Genomic DNA, 18,006 nt, shown 5'->3' on the forward strand with positions numbered 1-18,006 from the left:
TCGTCGGGCGATAGATATTGGGGCCGGCCGGGGACATGCTTGCGGAATCTGAAGGGAGTTAGGAGTTAGTTGCAACGATCTAGCAGAGGCTTGGAACAGGTACATTGAGATTATACCTGTAAACATGGAATGCGGCTCGTTATTCCCGAGTACCGACGAAGTACTATCGACCATGACGTGACGTGTTGGACTGGTACTAGAAAGCGAACGAGATCCAATTTGAATGACCGTCGATAATTTTGATGTTAGTGGATAGAATCGGTGATGTAGTAACGAAATTCAACAATGATGATGCAGTGTGCTGAAGAAAAGGATTCAAGATGATTTAGGGTGTTGGGGGGCCCGTTCTTTTGTACTGCCAGTTTCCCTCTTCTATTGAAGTTGTTGACTTCCTGCAAAAATTGCAGACGCTTGTTCTTTTCTTCCAGGTTCCTTGATGCATGCTTCATGCTCTGTGGCAATGGTAGAACCAAAAGCTTAGACGCAGGAGCGTCCGAAGATGTCCCCGAGATTAACCGACCGCCACTTCCACTTACATCCACATCCACACCGCACCACATCACATCCACTGACTGATATCGTATCGCACGTGGGTGATTTCCATTGCCGCGCGTATGCTTCAAGCCAAAAACAAAAAAGCGACCATGGAGACATAGGAAGGAATGCACCTAATGAACTTTCTATCCCTCATAATTAGTCCGAGTGCCAAACGAACGCAAGTCGACACCTGCCATCTGCCATCTGCCACACCTCCCGCCTTAACTGTAGTAGTGTGGTTTGAATATCAGCATCCGGCTTTTACAGCAAGCCGACTATTGTCGTGGTTGACGTTAGGTTATTCATCGAGTGGAAGATATCTCTTGGCCGTTATATCCCATGGCCGCGAGAATGTTCTCTGGTCGAGTTACACAAAGTTTTTACGCAGTATAGAGCAACAACAAACATCAGTCTCGAGCAGGGTATATATAGGTACCTAACCGATACTTGGTAGAGTTGTAACAAGTCGTCTCTCAAACCACAACTTATAGCAGCTCTGAATAGTACATGTCGGTTAGTAAAGCCCAAAACCAAACTCGAACAAATACAAACATGCTACGTACGAATAACTACTTCTACAATGTCCTCCGTCATTCAGAAACTCCGTCCCAGCATTATTTTCTCCGGGTCATGAAGAAACCCCCGTCCAGTCCCTTTCTGCCTACTCCGAACCGGCTCCGAATCTCTAACCAAACCAAACAGACCGCTCACTCACCAACTCAACCAACCTACACCCAACAATCCACCACTAAAGTTACTGTGGTGAGCCGAACGAACGGGCTTACGTTACCACCAAGGCAACCAAAAGCAAGAGCACAACGACGAAGCAACACTCCGACCCCAAAAAAAAAACAAAAAAAAAAACAAAAAAAAACGCAAGAGACTTTTGTCTCACCGGTAGTATGAGTGCAACAAAAAGGGACCACGCATGGCGCCAGCCATCCATTTCGGGAAGGACACAGTGGAAGGTAAGGTAAGTGAAGTTTCTTGGGTAGCATTGGAGGTACAGTACAGTACGTTGGTGTGTAGTGACCGTATGTAGTGGTCCCTGAGTCTCGCTTCCCCCTTTTCATTCTTTCCTTCGTCGGGCTTTATGAGGTCGCATACAGGTGAGATGGGGGGATCTAGGTAGGACGTGGGGTGTTGGCATGCGTGCGGGATGTTCTGGCTTAGTTTTTCGTACGAGTATATGCCGGGCAAAAGTCCGACGGAGGGAGGAGGTTTTGGTTCTTGGGCGCGCTACGGTACTGCTGTGCATGTTTTGGGTCTCTTGGGGGTCGCTTGGGAACCTTCGGGGTAAGCACTTTGGCTTCCGTTCAAAAGATCCATACAGTTGAGGTGGCCTCCTCCAAGTACCGACGATGCGACTGCCGATTGGCATGTGTGGAATACTCTGAAGGTGGTTCTGGATGGTTGTGGTTTCTCGGTAGTTTAACCAGGCCAGTCTTCTTCACGGACATTTCATCTGGTAGAACTGTGAGCCATGGACTCGAGTAAAACACCATAGCCTCGGTCACAGCACTCGTTTGTCTCGTTGTCGAAATCTCATATACCGAGACTCAGTCGGAATCACGTATCTGTGGGTTTGACAGTACATGGTGGCAAGGCAACAAAAAGCAGATGTTGGAAAGAGTTTCCGGTGGGCGATTTTGATGATCCTAACTCTGATTTACCTTGCGCAGGTTTGGGGAGCTCACTAACGAGTTCGAGTGTGCTGCAAACATGGAATCCTGGATCCAAAGGGGTATTTGGGACCCTCCTCACAGAAAACTTACATACGGAGAACCCGCCGGGTAGCATAAAGATATATCCTTTCCCAATCCGATCACTGATGTACAATATAGCTAGTATGCTTAAGCTTCGAATACATCAACAACCGGGCACTGTAATACCGGAAGGTATCCAAGTGGGCGTGAGGAGAAGCAGAGTGACCCATGGACAATAATAAAAGGGTGATAATGAAGATTTGAGATTTGGATAAGAGATATCGCAATTCAAGAATATCATTTGAGTATGTAACCCCCTGATACATATAAGTGGTTAGATAACTTCCTGAAATGGCAACTCAGTATGCGGTTGCCAAAGACCACAACGGGGACTGGAAAGGTAGTATTTATCTCTAGACAATCATACGCGAGTCCTGTCTTCGGTCGTACTCCAGCCTTTTTCAGCTCACGTCAGTCACGTACTAAATCGGGTGCTTGTCGGAAAGACAAAATCCACAGTCCATGTCCATGATTAGGTGTCATCCACCAAGTTTCCTCGGTTAGCTTGTTCACCTAATAGTCCACTTGAGTGTCCACAAACGTACGAGTGACGTGAAGCAGCGAACGGGGCGGAAGCCATGCTGCGTAAATCGCGCCGGAACAACTACCGATTGTTTTGGAGTGCCTTGCTCTGTGCAGTTCCGGTATTGTCGGAATACCTTCAGTTAAGATCTCGTCTCTAATAGATAGCTGAAAAAAATCTTCAGTCTCGATCTTCTGCTTTATCACAAGAAGCCGAAGCGGTCATCTTATCACGTCGTTGATGTCGAAGATATGTGTGCATGAACGCATCTTGGCTGACCGCCAGCAAGCCACTCATTGGACAGCCGAAAGGGAAACGGTCCTGCCAGTAAACCTAAGTGTCACCTCGACACGCGAGAGAATGGCGGCTCTCAGGATCTTCCCCGTAAATTATCGTAGAATGTTAGGTACCTGCCCTGATGGGGTAGAGTTGCCATAATGAACAGTAGAACACTGCACTGACGCCCCATACGCACTCGCTTGTTCGCTCGCAATATCGTAGCCAATCCTGCCACTGGCAAAAGCTAGTCTCAGTGGACCGGCTTCAACAGTCTCAACAGGCGCCGCAAGGACTGAGCGGGCCGACGGAACATGGGCCAGTCGTAAGAGATTGTGAAGTGTCTGGCTGGCCCAGGAGCCAGCGAAGCGCTGGGTGGAGAAGAGTCTCTTTTGGTTTAGAGTCGAGGATGAAAAGGGAATGGTAGATGCGATACTACCGAGTGCCGAGACAGGCCTGTCAACTCCCACAGGGCCCGGTTCGACCAGGACAAGAATGGTGGAGCATGGCCATGTCAAAGACGACAGGAAACGGGAAAGAATTCCTTTCCCTTCATAGCGTGCGGAGTGGTCCGAACATGACGGTGGAGTGTCTTGGGGAAAAAAATACCATCACAGTGCCATTTGTGGAGGACGCTCGGTACGATGAGCCCTGGTGAGTGTTGAGAAGTGGATAAAGGATCGCGAGATCGTGGAATGCGGCGAGGGTGTGAAAAAAAGGAAGTTTGGTCATCTGCGGGGAGAGACGGAAGGGAATATCGTGAAGAACCATGACCAACAATCCCACCATGTGAGATTGAGACGACAGAACGTGGTGAAATGTGTGGCATCGAGATGATTGGGTGCCAAAGGAGAACCCAGAGGGCATGCAAACGGATATCAGTGGTAGGGAAAGACGAGCAAACAGACATCCATCCATACCATGACAAATTCTAGGATCAAGAGGCTAGAGTTCCAAGAACCTCTTCGGGTATCGAGTCCGTGCTGGTTTCCAAAGACAGTTAGCAAGAGGCAGGTATGATACATTATGGTGTTAGGTTGTAAGATGGGGGGAGCGGGAAGCCGGAGCGTGAGAAAGGGTCGAAAAAGGTGGAAGCTAACAATAATGGCCGGCGGCGAGATCGATCGCATGTCAACGGGTTGACAGGGGGAGATAAAGTGAGTGGCTGTCCGAGGAAGACTCTACATAGGAAGAATCCAGGATGCCATCTAGAAGGGGAAAAGGACGAGTAGACAACTTGAAGCTACCAAAGGGGGGAAGGCGTGACAGAAGCAGGCCAAGAAATAATCGGAAGTGATGGGCAAGCTGAAAGTGTAAAGCTTGGCAGGTGCTTGGCTTCGACCTGCGTTGACTTATCGCAGATCCGCGATAGCGCACGGTGTCCCCCACTTGCCGCTTTCGGTTGTTGCCGAATGCTCCACTCTGCACCTGAAATCAAGCGCCTATCATCTGGACCGTCAGTTGACGTTCTGACATTCAACGGACTTGGCCACGACAACTGAACCCGAATCATCACACAATGCACAGTATTACCGGAGTCCATCATCTTGCGCCGACCTTGGCCGAAAACCGGGTTGAAATGAGTTCAAACATTTGCACCCAACATTAAATACTTGCTTATTCTGCGTCAACTACTAGCTTGTTAGTGCTTGGCAAAGGCCAGCACGAACACGGCCACTAAAGACCGTCGTCTCAGTAACGCCTTCGCTATGGAGGTTATCTTTGCAGTAGGAATGGTAGGCACACAGATGCACGTAATTCAACATCCTTTCAAGTTAAAACAAAATTCTCTCATGGAGGGCATAATTCGCGAGATGATTGCTGTCATGTTGGCAGTGCTTGCTTGTTCAGACGCAAAAGAGGACAGAAGGGAAGGAGCAGCCCTACAAACCGACCAATGAGACGACGTTTCTCGTTCCTGATTGGGTAATCTGTGCACCCCCTCTTTGAGGATCGGTCGACACTTGACGGGCATTCGTCCTCTTTCTCTTTCTCTTTCTTCCCTTTGCATCATTTTCGGGCCCTGAACACCACGACGCTCAACAGCTTCACCCGTAACATCTGGTTCCAAAAGTGACAAAATTCCACTCAATATCATGCCCTGATGAGGCAACGGCACATAGGGTCTACGCAGCTACCTTTCCAGGCCTCCAGGATGTCCACTCCAGCCCCAAATCCCACTTGGTTTCCGTCTTTGCATCGGGACACTGCAAGACTGCCTTCAAGAGCACCACACTACTTACAAGTACCCGCCACTGCGCACACACCGGCTTCAATTCGAGGTTGGCACCTGCACAGAAACAATCTGTCCAAGCTGATCTCGCATAGAACAACAAAAATCTGTTGCTACCGTAGGTATATACACCCAAAATAGCACCTCATCGGAGGCCCACTGTCACAACGGCATTGAACAGCCAACTGATAGACAGCATCGTCGGTCCTGGGTAATCAACTGTTATCAAGAACAAGTACAGCAACCGCACACCCAGAACCACAAGCCCCCGTCTCCAAACCCGTACTACTATACAGATTTGGGTAGAGGTTCAACGCAGTGTATCGGAGATCAAGGTCCAAGTGTGATGCTGGGCAACTTGGCAATGAAAGCTTGGTTCCTCTCTAGGCATGGCTTGAATGGAGTCAAAGAGGAGTCCAGAGCTGCTTGGTCAAGTCCATCGCTCGCCCTTCCTGGCTCTCCCGATGTGCCCCATGAGCTTTCTTCCTTCCCCTGTTGCTCCCGCTTGTTGAATTCTGCCCACCCGCCCACTTTCAATGCCACCAGCTGTGCACAACCCCCATCCCGCACCCCCATCACCACCCTGGTCGCTGGTCCTCTTTGAGGCTCATCAGGGTTCCCTCTCCCCTACCAAGTCTGCAAATTAAACCCTTTTGATTCTGGCGTGACCGGTTTGACCGATCCAGGCCGAGATTGCGCGATGGGTCTCAGCAGCGCCTAGTGGCTCTGCCGACGAAGGAAGCCGAGGCCATCACAGAATGCCAGCTTGGCTTTGGGCGTTTAAGCCAGCCCTGTTTGTTGCCTTACCGCCTGGTGCACTATGCAAATAGCCCGGCGATGAGCTTTCAAAGTTACAATAGTCTGCACAACGATCCACAACCTACAATCAGATGCTTCAAGGAAGTCCCTTTGATCACGGTATCTATCCCTACGCATTGCTCTATACCCAGAACTACCTCCAACGCCACGCGAATGCCACCTAAGCCCGTGGTCGACGTCGCATCACGCCGGCCTATTGTGGACTCTGGTATCAACCAGTCAATGTTTATCACGTACTCGCTGATCACCCCCTTGAATATGAGGATGCGGGGAACTTTAGTCCTTGTATCAACCCTGGCCCAGGTGCCCTGGTTCAACTGAGTTCCTCCCGTTGCACTCCTAGTCCCCGGCTCCTAGTCTAGCCCAGCTAGTTCCTTCAGTGTGTAGTCCTCCTACCCAGCCGTCATAAGGTTGAAGTGAAGCAGATCCCTCTTGGTGATATGCTTGTGGGGGTTTGGTCAAAATTATATCAACCAGAGAAGAGCCCCGTCACTGACGGTCTCTGCGTCGAGACTTACAAAGCTCCTTCTGTAATATCCAACCTACTCTGACCTACATCACTTTTAACAGTACTTGAACTAGCTATCAAAACCTTCTTCTCAGCATAAAGCACAACAAAAAGGATCAAGTCAACAAAATGACGACAGAGATAAACCCCGCCACCGAAAAGTCCCCGTCTCCAAAACCGGCGGTGAACGACAGGAGAAAGCTTCAGAACCGTATTGCCCAGCGCAGGTTTCGGCGTATGTACTCGCTTTGTTGTTCACGAGAACGGGAGCAAGCTTGAAAGCTAACCAATTTCACAGAAAAGAAGGCAATGGAGGCTCGAGCTGCAAGCTTACAGGCAGAGGGCATCTGGCACGAATACTTCAATCTCCATCCACAATATGCCGGCAACTACGAGGTACCATATATGGGACCTTCTGCGCCCACCAGTCCGGCCGGCGTTCCACAGCGAGGATGGCACCCAACTATCGAATATCAGATCGGTGTGTGGGACATTCAGCTTTTCGGCAGCGACAATTTCTATCTGAGCAGTCCCCCAGCCGACATCGCCACTCCCATGTCCCCTCCTAACAGCTCGGCTTCGTCCGTATCACCTGATGGTTCGGTGTATGGTGGGGAAGCGCCCAATAAGCCCTGTTTTCCACCACAAGATCAAGAGGGTTATCCATTTCCCATGCAACAAAATCACGTATTCCGCGACGACATGTTCCCTAGAGCCCCCTTGGAAATCAAGGGCCTCGTTTCTGGCGCTCCACAACACGGCGCTTCCAATGAAGCCCCACACGGTGACAATATAGACGCCTCCGCGTTCGATTATGCCGAAAACATGGGGGTTCAGCTCCGAGATCAGGTCGCGACGGATTGGAAGATGCACAAGCCAACCCAGTCCATTGACTCGTGCACCTGGACGTCCAAGGACGGCGAACAATGGGAGCCTTTGCTACACACAGCAGCAAAGAATGGCAACTGTGGCATCATTCAGATGCTTCTCGATCACAACACCGATGTCAACGAGCGCAACAGTAATGGCATGACGGCGCTTCATGTTGCTATTGAGAATTCCCAGGAGGATGTTATCATGTTACTGCTTCAGAGAGGTGTCGACGTAAACGCAGAAGACAACAGTCACCGGACTGCCCTCTCCATGGCCGTCAGCAAGAATAGCGAGTCTGGCGTCCGGTTATGCCTGATGCATGGAGCCGATCCGAAACTAGCAAAGGTGCCCGCCTTTGGCGGTAGCCTAGGACCATAGTGGAGGACATATGATGGATAGTCTTAGTCTGGGAGGAATTGGTATTGAAACACCATGAATGATACAAGATATTGATACAGGAATCAATTCGCAACGCATTTCATCATGAGCTACACTTCGTAGAAACGTGTTGCAAAGGATGTAGTTTGCATGTAAAGAGCCTCACTCGGCTGTGGCGTTTTGAGGTCCTGACTGGTGTTCCCTGTACCAGACCCGACATTGGCTGAGGGCATTCCTACACTGTGCGGTCTCTTTGCGACGCTCTCTGCTTCGGTCACAATGTTCCCAACACATTCAACACCGTTCTAACAGCACGCACACATGGATAAAAGATATTACGGACGAGTCTGCATGGACGTTTTTGGCGATGACTCCAGATTATGGTGCGGTTGCGTAAAATCTACAACGGACAACTTGCTGGAGGTCTTTAAGCAATAGGGCAACCGACATCATCCTTGTCTAACAACAAACTCTGCGATATTCCTCTGATAGCGAACAAGGCAACATATTGCTATACATCCTCCCAATTCCGACGGAAACAGTGAACGTGAACAACGATTTGAAACCTTTTGCACCCGCAATCCTCACGCATTCCGGTGTGATAACAAAGAGACCTCACATAATGACACTCACGATAGCGCAAGACGCCGATACCACCCTAGAGGGTTACATTGCCGCGCCGGTGCGGTCCAGTGTCCACGGCCCTTCCCCTCCCGGCCCCCCCTCCTCCCACTTCCTCTGCCCTGGCCGTCGATGTTACCCTACGCCATCCCGTTTCGAACCTTCTCTCGAGCTTCTCTCTTCCACTTCGCACTGTCTTTCTTGCTCGAATCCACTCACACTGGAGCCGAAACTTTTGTCGCTGCCCTGCTCGTCACTGGGTGGCTACTGTATGACCTGTGTGCCACCTCGCGGGTGACAGGGACCTTTGATCAGGAACGGGATGGTGGCAGATGCATCGCTGACTGATTGGAGTGGATACTGGATACAAGCTCCGAGACACTCCTTCTGCCCGGCGCGGCAAAGGAGACTATCGAAAGGTGAGGTAGGTGGCTGTTTCGCGATGGAACGAAAGATTGTGGTGAGATTGGGCAATCATCAGTAAATCGAACAGGAGCTGATGAGAAACACGGAAACTAACCAGGAGGAAAGCAGTATACGTAAGAAACAGAGAACGCACCAAGCATTTGATAGCCAGATAAGCAAGACACAATCGTGTTCTGGTGTCCAAATAAGCGCTAGAAGTCAAACCAATGTTCGAAGACACCCATTAAGGGTTCCGATTGACACTCACTTCCTGATCTTCACTTTAAACACTGAGCAACTTATACAGGTATATGACACTTGCACCGAGGCTGTATGTCTAACGGACCTCATTCCCCTTCAATCACTCTTTGTCAAGAATGCCCAAATTAGCAAATCATCCCGTAGAACCACAGTACGTACAGCAACCTAATCCCTAGATTATCGCCAAGCTATACCAAGAAAATAGATTGATATTGTGTCAATGCCGCAGCAGCAGATCTTACCGGTGCTAAAGTTTGATTTGGCAAGGGGAAAATAAGCCCATTCGAGACTATGGGAGGTCCGTCGGCCCTGAAAGAGATTTCAGTCGACAAAATTACCCAGACGGGCCAGAATGCTTAAACACTCTATCTCCGGGTCCGCAAACGTTTCAAGCTCCGATCATCATATTTATCATGCCTTATCATATCATTGGCTATGATAGAAACTGGTACCCCGACGATAGGGCGACAAGGTGCCACGGCACGGCACGGCACGTCACGTCAGACTCGCCGCCGCAACAAAAGTAAGGTACATGGAGACGTGGTGATCAAGGTTATCACTATTGACTTGACGGTTACACTGCGTCATGATCCTCTCGGAAATGTCAGTACCTTATTTGCGAGCACGCGATTTTACACTATACTCTTCCTTCCTTCCGAGTCCCACAGAGATACAGGCACAGTAAGGTAGGAAAGCTTCCATGGTCCTGAGAGTGTGGGGGCGGGCCACGCCTCAAACTGCTTAAGTACTGTACAGTTCAAAGGGACTAGGAGTTACATAGTGCAGTCCTTTGTCAAGCGTGCAGTATCAGCTCAAACGATCCATATTACTTACCACCCACACACATCAAACTTCCACGTCGAGCTGAGCTGAGCTGAACTTCAAATGCCGTGGGCTGCAAGATCAATCACGCAAAAGTACTTCACTTATGCTAATGTCCGTCGGTCTCAAAGAAAAAGTTCCCGACGGACGCAAAGTATCTTTGTTATGAGGTCATCCCGAAACTTTTCGCGCGACAAACAAGCCAACACGAGCGGGATCGAACTGGCAATCAGGCACAAGAAAAAGACGGAGCAAAGAAGACAAAAGCCCTGGAGTCACTCAGCTGACTGAATACCACGGGCCTGCCCACCTACCTTAAGAACCATCGTTATCTCCGTATGGGCCGTATCTCCCTTACCTTATACAGTACGTAGGGCACCTTACTTTGGTGGAAAGTACGGCCGGGGGACTTGGGAAACGTGGGAAGGAACTGACCTCGGTGAAGCATGTTAGCCAATTAGAAGCCTCGAACAACAAGACCAGACGACAACCTCTGGGCTAGACGGCACTTCTAGGCCAGGCCGTCTATACTTTCCAGTTCCGTCTGCTATGGTAGTGCTACCACGCAATGGAAGCACCAGTTATTCCTTCTGACAGATATTACCGCTCGTAAGGTACCGACCTACAAGTGCAGCGGTACCTCCAAATGTTGAGTTTGACTGACTGGCAAAGCATGCTCCCACCCTGGAAGACACTCGTTTCCATCTAAACCACTCATCCGGAGACCGCATTGAGGATAGTCTAAGTTGATGTTGCGGGGTTAGACGAAACAAATGAAGGGTTATTCTAATGAATCAACAACTCAATGAAGAGGATCTCTCTACAAATTGAAGTCTACTACAGTCTCAAAATCGAGATGCCGCCAAACGAGCCGAAGAAGATCTCAAAACAGGAAGCCAAATTACCTCGTGAAAACATTGACTTCCAAGCAAACCAACCAAAAGCCATCTCAAGCGGGCAGAGAAAACAGAATACACTCTCCAAAACCAAACATTACAGTAAACTCAAAACAAGATGATGCCTTCCTAGGTGAGTACCAATCCAACTAAACCCTCAACCCGTCCTCAAGCACAACTAGCCCTCTTAAAATCCACCCTCAACTCGGGCGGACTCGCCTCAATATCCCACTTGGTTCCCACCTCCCTCCTCCACTCTTCCGTCTCCCACTCATACACCTCCCTGTCGACCTTATCGAGCCCTTCCGAGTCCGACTTCCAGGCCTTCTGCTTATTCCGCAACCACAACCTCAACATATGTCTCTTCTGCTCGCCCTCGTCCACGAAGCTGCTCCTAGCGTGCAACATGGCAAAGTTGTTGAAGATCTGCATATCTCCCTTTCTGAGGGTTATCTCCAAAGCATGTTCCTTGGCCAAAAAGTAGACCATGTCCAGCGCTTCGGCTTGCACCTCGCTCATGGCCGGGACTAAATGGTGGTGAGGCGAGAAGTGCGCGCCGGTGAGCGGACGGCGGGAGAATTGGAAGCCTGGACCATGGTTCTTCTCCCCCGAGGCGGCGTCTGAGAAATTATAGAGAAGCGGCCGCGTATGATACTGGTTCTTGTAGAACTCATCAAATGGCCAATCGTCCTTTGCGAGCACGTGGATCACGTCCGGCCGCAGACGGGCAATCTCATTGTAGATTTTGGCGGAGGAGGACAGGAAGGATTCGCCCCCATAGGCGGCCACCCCAAGCGCGTAGAGCGATAGCACGTCGCACAGGTCCGTGTGGAACGGCTGGGCGCGGTTGACGTACGGCGAGTTGGGCATGCTGCCATGCTGCGCGACGTCGGATTCCTTGCGGACGGCTTGGATGTGCAGGATCATGCGCCCGTCGAAGTCCTGCATCCCGCGCGTTTCGGCAATGTAGGATGTAACGCCGAGGTAGAGGAGGATGTTGTCCGTGGACGAGTACTTGTCGGGCTCGAGACCGCGGAGGACCACGAAGCCGCGGCCGGTGTGGATGATGTCGGAGATCTCGGAGAGCTTGGGACCCAAGTTGGGAAGGGGAAAGGTGGACTGGGAGACGTCGTCCGGGCCGCCGAGGTCAAGAGTCTTGAAGTACGACAAGGCGCTCTCGATCTCAGCAATGTCTTCCTGGCTGAGCTTGACTACGTAGTCGTCTTCGGACTTGAAGTCGGATCCGGACCATACACGCTCGGATGTGATCTTGGAGGGCCATCCGGCGGGGAGGGTGGTGGGACGGTTGAGGTGCAGTGCTGCCAGGCGTTGGACACGTTCCTTGAAGACTTTGTAGGAGGGAATCCAATCGATGTCTGGACGGACGATGGGGCTGGTGGTGTCCTTATGTGGAAGTGCCATGTTGCAGGCGCGAGTGGACTGAAGGGGACAAGCCATTGTGTTTGGTGAACTTCAAGGTAAGTTTTGAAGACTTGATGGGGCTCGATGGTCTGAGAATGGGAAGAAACGCAATGATGAAGTGCTGATAATGCTGAGTTTAAAGCAGGTGAAGCTGTGAAGCTGTGATGATACTGTGTGCTGTCTGTGTCCTCTCTTCTCAAAACTCATGTACGACTCCTCCCTTTTATATCCAGAATCTCAAGGCTCATCATACTAGGTACCTCTCAGGCTCATCTCAAGGTTTACTTTGCTACTTAGAAGCACTCAAAGAAGCCGAGTTTTACCGCATCTTTCCGCAAAGCCTCAAGCTCCTTGCCTAGAGCAATCTCGACATTCGGCCATTACCAGAGCCTCAAGCCCAAGTCCAGTCCTCCCCTCCCGACACCGAAACCCGCATAGCCGCATCGAAGCAATGTGAGTCAACAGGGCAAGATTCCCGGTGTGTGAAGATTGGAAGTATCTAGTTCCTAGGCTCATAGAGCCGCATCGAGGAGAATTAAACAGGCATGATTGGAGAAGTTCGGTTCAAACACCAAGAACTCAACTTGAGCCTTCTTGTCCTCTCCACATGGAATTATGGAATTATGTACGAGTCATAGGGCAGACCAATGATCTTGTTCCAGCAGAGCCTCAAAACAAGGGTTCTTCTTGACCGCAATGCGGATAAGCAGGGTTCTTGGAACAAGTCCTACGTCGTGCAAATAGGGCTGATGGAACGGTGAACAGAGAAAGTCGCAGATGCGGTGCGAAGCCTAGGTACCCCATTGCGTAATTAAAATGGTCGACATGTTGATGTGCATTTCAATGAACCAATTATGAGATGTCATACCTGAAATGTTTAAGTGGTTGACTTGTGGTTTGCTTGTCCCTTGCCCCAGGCTGCCATTCTGACTCTTAGGCTGCCATGCTGGCTGACTTTCGGCAACGGAAGTCACCGAAATGAACTCCGCTGGTACGCGTTGCAGTGGGGGTATCATATTTCTTATTCTTTCGTCACGATCTACACCGAACTCCAATAATGAATTGCCAGTTATCCGCCATGCGTGGGTATTTTGATGCCTTGTTCATCGAGTGTCCCGGCACTGATGATGTGAACAAAATCTTCGTTGAATGCTCACCCAACCAGGAAATTCATCCCACTATACTCCGAGATATCAGTCAACTAGGTACTCTACTCGTATGGGTTTTTTACATCGACAGGGGACGTGTCCCAGTCCTCGATGAATAGCTGATGGTACCAATGCCCATGAGCCTCATATTCATAGTTGGCGGGGAGCTTTCGAAGATCATATACTGCAGCAAGGGAAGTCAGTGGGCATCGAATCTCAAAATAGCAGAGGAATCGGGCTGTTTTGAACGTACCTCTCTCTTTGAATGTGTTCTGTACTCTCTGCATGAACTCAACTTCTTTAGGACCCAGCTTGGCCATCGAAGAGACGTGAGAGGCTTTCCAGTTAAATTCAAGACCAAGCGGTACAGATCCGTTACAAGCGTAATGGAAACGCGAGAGAATGATCTTTGCAGTATTGAACGCCTGCTCAAGGAACTGGGTGTTGGAGTATTTGGTCTGCTTCAATGTCAGCTTCGAGTCATCTATGCTGCAAATTTCGGGGTATCTGTTACTGACCGGCATTGTGTGGGTCTCGGCATGTCGGACAGAATGTGCGGCTAACCGTTCGATGTGCGTGAGCAAGATGAACGAGGCAAGAAAGGTCTCGAACCAAGTCTCCGGCTTTGCTGGCTTAATATTCTTCTCGAACAGGCCAATAAGCTTGCCTCGAAGATGATTAAGAATGAACTGAATTATGACCTGGTCCAGTTGAGTGTCCATCATTGGAGGGATTGGGATTTTTCCATGGAACCTGGTTCCAGGCAAATCCACACGGGAAACACCGAGCTCGTTGCCCTCCAGTAGTTCCCACGGGTCTTCAATCATCCTGCAGACAACCCAGAGATCAAGGGCCGTATCAACAAGTGAGCCCTGGTTATGTTAGCCAGATGGGACGCGTTAATTGGAGTAAGGGGATTTACCTTGTTAGTTTCAGCGTATTCCATGGCCATTGATACGATTTCCCAAGTGAGTCCACCAACATCTTCGAGCGTGTGCAAGTAGGTCTTCTTTGCCAAGTTGATATACTTCAAGATGTTACCATGAACCTCATTGTAATTTGTTAAACAAAAATGAGGCATCGATATTTTGGATATTTTCCCCGTTTCTCGATCCTTTAGCGTGTACGACAGTTTATCTCCCGGCAATGGTTCGAATTGGGAGGCGTATACAACCAGACGATGGTCGCCGATCTTCTGTGTAAGCTTCAGCTTAATGACGCCAACGTCTGGTTTCGAGAAATCTGCAAGCTGGAAGACCGTTTCCCGATTAATGAAGAGTGGCTCATTGACAGCCGGGCCTTGAACACATCGCACATGTTAGCAAGTGTTTCACTTGGACAATGGTTTTCGACGGTTTAGCACACCTTCACGGAAGAAGAACATATCCGCAAGTGTGGACGTGAAGCAAGGCATTCGCAGAACGCCTTTGTATGTCTTCTTCGTTGCACATTCTCGACAGCTTTCATATGGTCCTTTCTCGTGGAGATCACACTATGATTAGGTTAGTACATGTGACTGAAACATTGATGAGGTGTAACTTTACCTTTCTCTTTTTCTCCTTACACCAGTCACAGACCCCGTTCTTTCTAGCTAACGCGCTGGCTCGCTTTTCCTCTTCGGTCCGTCGGACCTTTTTGGTAGTCTTCTCACGATGATGGAAGACGATCTTGAAGTCTTTCATCGTCCCCTCTTGATCCCTCAAGGTATCTTTCGTGACAATATTCCTTAAAGCATCTTGGTCCTCTTCATCGTAAGCCAACCGCTTCTTGGAGGTCCTACCACCTGTGTCGCTTCCAGCAGTGTATTGCACGAACTGGAGAATGGCTGACTGGCCCTTCCGTCTGCTTTCCGGCAAGCTGGGCTCCGGGGTGGGTGGACCAGAGTTACCAGTCGACTCAGGAGTGGTGACATTTGTTGACAAAGACGGGGTCTGTGCTCCCAACTCCGGCGTCCGTGATGTTGAGTACGGTAACAGGCTCCCACATCCATCAAGAGGAGAATGAAACCCCACAGAGCGATCGCATCCGGTTGACTCACGATCCACACCATGTCCATCATGGCCTTCACAGAATGGTATCACCCTACCGTAGATATTTTCCTGAGGACTGGACCATTGATTCTGTGTGTTTGTTGACTCGTCCACATACTCCTGGATGGGGAGGCTGCCGTTTCCATGATCCGTCCAGCTTCCATGTCCTGAGACTCCGACAGGCTGCCATAGCAGAGACGATAAAACAGCTTCTGGCAAGGTTGGTGTATTGTTTATGTGTGAAGACGATTGGGCGAGGTTCGGATGGCAGGCGCCGTAGAGATTTTGGTGCTGTCCTGGATTTGCACTGTTCAGGTTTGACATGGGTTGCTTCGCCACGAGATTCCAGTTTTGAAATTTGGGATGACTCTCTGAAGTAGGCTGTCGATAGCCTGAAGATCCCACATGGAAGCCATCATCTTCCCCGCTCCCCGAAAGTCCTTTGGGCAGGCCGGGGTAAGCATTAACGCCAATTATCCGGGATGGACGAATGATTCCACATGGTAATGATGCCATTCCTGCATTGGGGGATGCATGGTAGTCGGGAGCCTGATCAGATGCGATGTCATGAGCCTTCGAATAAGCTTGGGTCGAGGGACTGCAGAGTCTCGGTGCTGGTGCTGGTGCTGGTGCCGGTGCCGGAGGAGGGACTGGGATTGGAGTTGAAAGAGATGGGTGATGAGTCGGCCTAAGGTCAAGGGAGGAGAAAGGGTAAACAGCGTTGAATGAATGGTCAAAATCGATCACATCCACAGGAAAGTATGCCCAGAAAACATCCAAAGGAAACTGGAAGGAGTCGCCAAGGAGGTCCGGGATTGAGTCGTCACAAGGCTCTGCTGACCCCAGAAGGGGATTGTCGAAGGAGGACAAATGGGAAAGGGGACCCTGATGGTCGGCGGGGGGTTGAAATGCCATCTTGTCCAATCTTGGGCAGGTGTACGCCCTAGCTACATGATGGTTATTGAATTGGAGTGGGTGATATGGGACAAGGCTGCGGAACGTCGACGACGGGGTGAGCCGATGAGGACGTTGGACTGCAATCTCAGTGTCAACGGATCGATATCAACAAACATGTGGTTGTAAAGTTGCATCGTGGAACACTCAACCGACATACCTGGACACTTTACTTTTCCATCATCCCCAGGGCCTTGTTATGTAGGCAAGCGACAAGTGGGAGGGACCGGCGCTCGACTGTGTGTTGGAGGATCGAGGTGTTACCTGGGACTCCTTCTCGGACCCTCTTCGAGATTCGACATGAATGCTCGGCGGGTCGCCAAGGGGGCACAGAGAGAGGGCACCAGGAGGGCAGTGTGAAGGCAAGTTTTGGAGTGGGTGTCGGGCGGGAGTTGTGGCTTCGTGGCTTCGTCTCGTCATCCGCCCAGCCAGGCTCCGGCTTGTCACCCATCATGGCGCTGCATGCCGTAGTAGGTACAGTCCTTCCCACAAATAAACGCCCAGTTTTTTTTTCAACCCCGCATTTTCCCCTCTTTCTCAACCTTCACCATTTCAATACCTTATTATTCAAATGGTCATAATTCCACTATCTCCTATCAAAAAGGCGAAATTTAAACACTCAACACCTTGCTGGAGAAACTGCATTGCAGCAAAGTACTCCAATAATATCTCGGCAATTACAATCGCAATTCATAAAAGAGTGACGCCAGAGCATATCCGGGGCGTCGTCAAACGCTTCAAACTTTAAAATTAGGATGTTTCAAGACCTAGCCGTAGTCGACTACCAGCATTAAATAAGAGGGATAAAAGAGGTATCTTGCGCAAAGCTGCCAAAAATCTCTTCATTCAGATTGAAAATTTACGAAAAAAGGTATACCCCAATATCGTGAGGACCTATCTTTCCAACTACTTCAAAAAGCTAGGAATTAAGCACTACCTTGCTGTTACACGGCCATATCTCTCTAAAGAAGCGGCGGATTCCCGGCTTACTTGAGGATTAAAGCACGAACATAAACCTCTTTCATTTTGGAAGTCCGTCCTTTTCACGGATAAATCTTCCATGGAGAAAAAGCGAAGTGGAAAACGGGCTTAGGTTTTCCGCCCTTTGAATAAGCGATACTCCTTTTTCATTCCTCCTTTTCTCCGCGAAAAGCTAACGGATTTCCTCTGTTCAAAGTTCTTCCTGTTACGAACTTAAGCGACACAAGAGTCGCCCAAGCCATCGGGACCCGACTGCCCGCCTGTGATGACCAGTGTAACCTTCAGAGGGTCAAGCACTGACCCGAAGGACGCATGCAGGCTCCCTAACGCAAAGGCTCACGATGAGCAGGGCTCACGGTGAGCCAACATCATAAGTGAGCCATCGTCATAAACGGACACTTGAGGCATAGGAAACAAGAACAGGCACTTAAGGTATAAAAGGACGACTAGAGAACTCAGATTGTCAGATAGTTCGACAGTAATCAATTGATCACTATCACCGAGACTAGTATAACGCTACCATACTTGTTGTGAACCTTTTGGCTTCACCAAA

The 18,006-nt window shown here is 49.9% G+C and overlaps 3 protein-coding genes across 3 annotated transcripts; 1 reads left to right on the forward strand and 2 right to left on the reverse strand.

Annotated features, from left to right (window-relative positions):
• The first annotated feature begins 6,297 nt into the window (after positions 1-6,297).
• On the forward strand, positions 6,298-8,113 carry SMAC4_00777 (uncharacterized protein). The gene is made up of 2 exons (XM_003349836.2): positions 6,298-6,897; positions 6,961-8,113. Exons 1-2 carry the CDS (start codon positions 6,792-6,794, stop codon positions 7,911-7,913), a joined length of 1,059 nt encoding a protein of 352 aa, XP_003349884.1. The 5' UTR covers positions 6,298-6,791; the 3' UTR covers positions 7,914-8,113.
• A 2,774-nt stretch (positions 8,114-10,887) lies between these two features.
• SMAC4_00778 (uncharacterized protein) lies at positions 10,888-12,521 on the reverse strand. Its single transcript, XM_003349837.2, has one exon. The coding sequence runs from the start codon at positions 12,374-12,376 to the stop codon at positions 11,087-11,089; it is 1,290 nt and encodes a 429-aa protein (XP_003349885.1). The 5' UTR covers positions 12,377-12,521; the 3' UTR covers positions 10,888-11,086.
• Positions 12,522-13,197: 676 nt separating this feature from the next.
• Positions 13,198-16,973, reverse strand: SMAC4_00779 (uncharacterized protein). Its single transcript, XM_066089490.1, has 7 exons — positions 16,633-16,973; positions 15,033-16,552; positions 14,854-14,980; positions 14,411-14,787; positions 14,007-14,360; positions 13,742-13,946; positions 13,198-13,672 (listed from the first exon to the last, which is right to left on the reverse strand). Exons 2-7 carry the CDS (start codon positions 16,431-16,433, stop codon positions 13,551-13,553), a joined length of 2,586 nt encoding a protein of 861 aa, XP_065946474.1. The 5' UTR covers positions 16,434-16,552; positions 16,633-16,973; the 3' UTR covers positions 13,198-13,550.
• Positions 16,974-18,006: the final 1,033 nt, after the last annotated feature.

This window comes from Sordaria macrospora, chromosome 3, assembly GCF_033870435.1.
Source record: "Sordaria macrospora chromosome 3, complete sequence".
Lineage (NCBI taxonomy): Eukaryota > Fungi > Ascomycota > Sordariomycetes > Sordariales > Sordariaceae > Sordaria > Sordaria macrospora.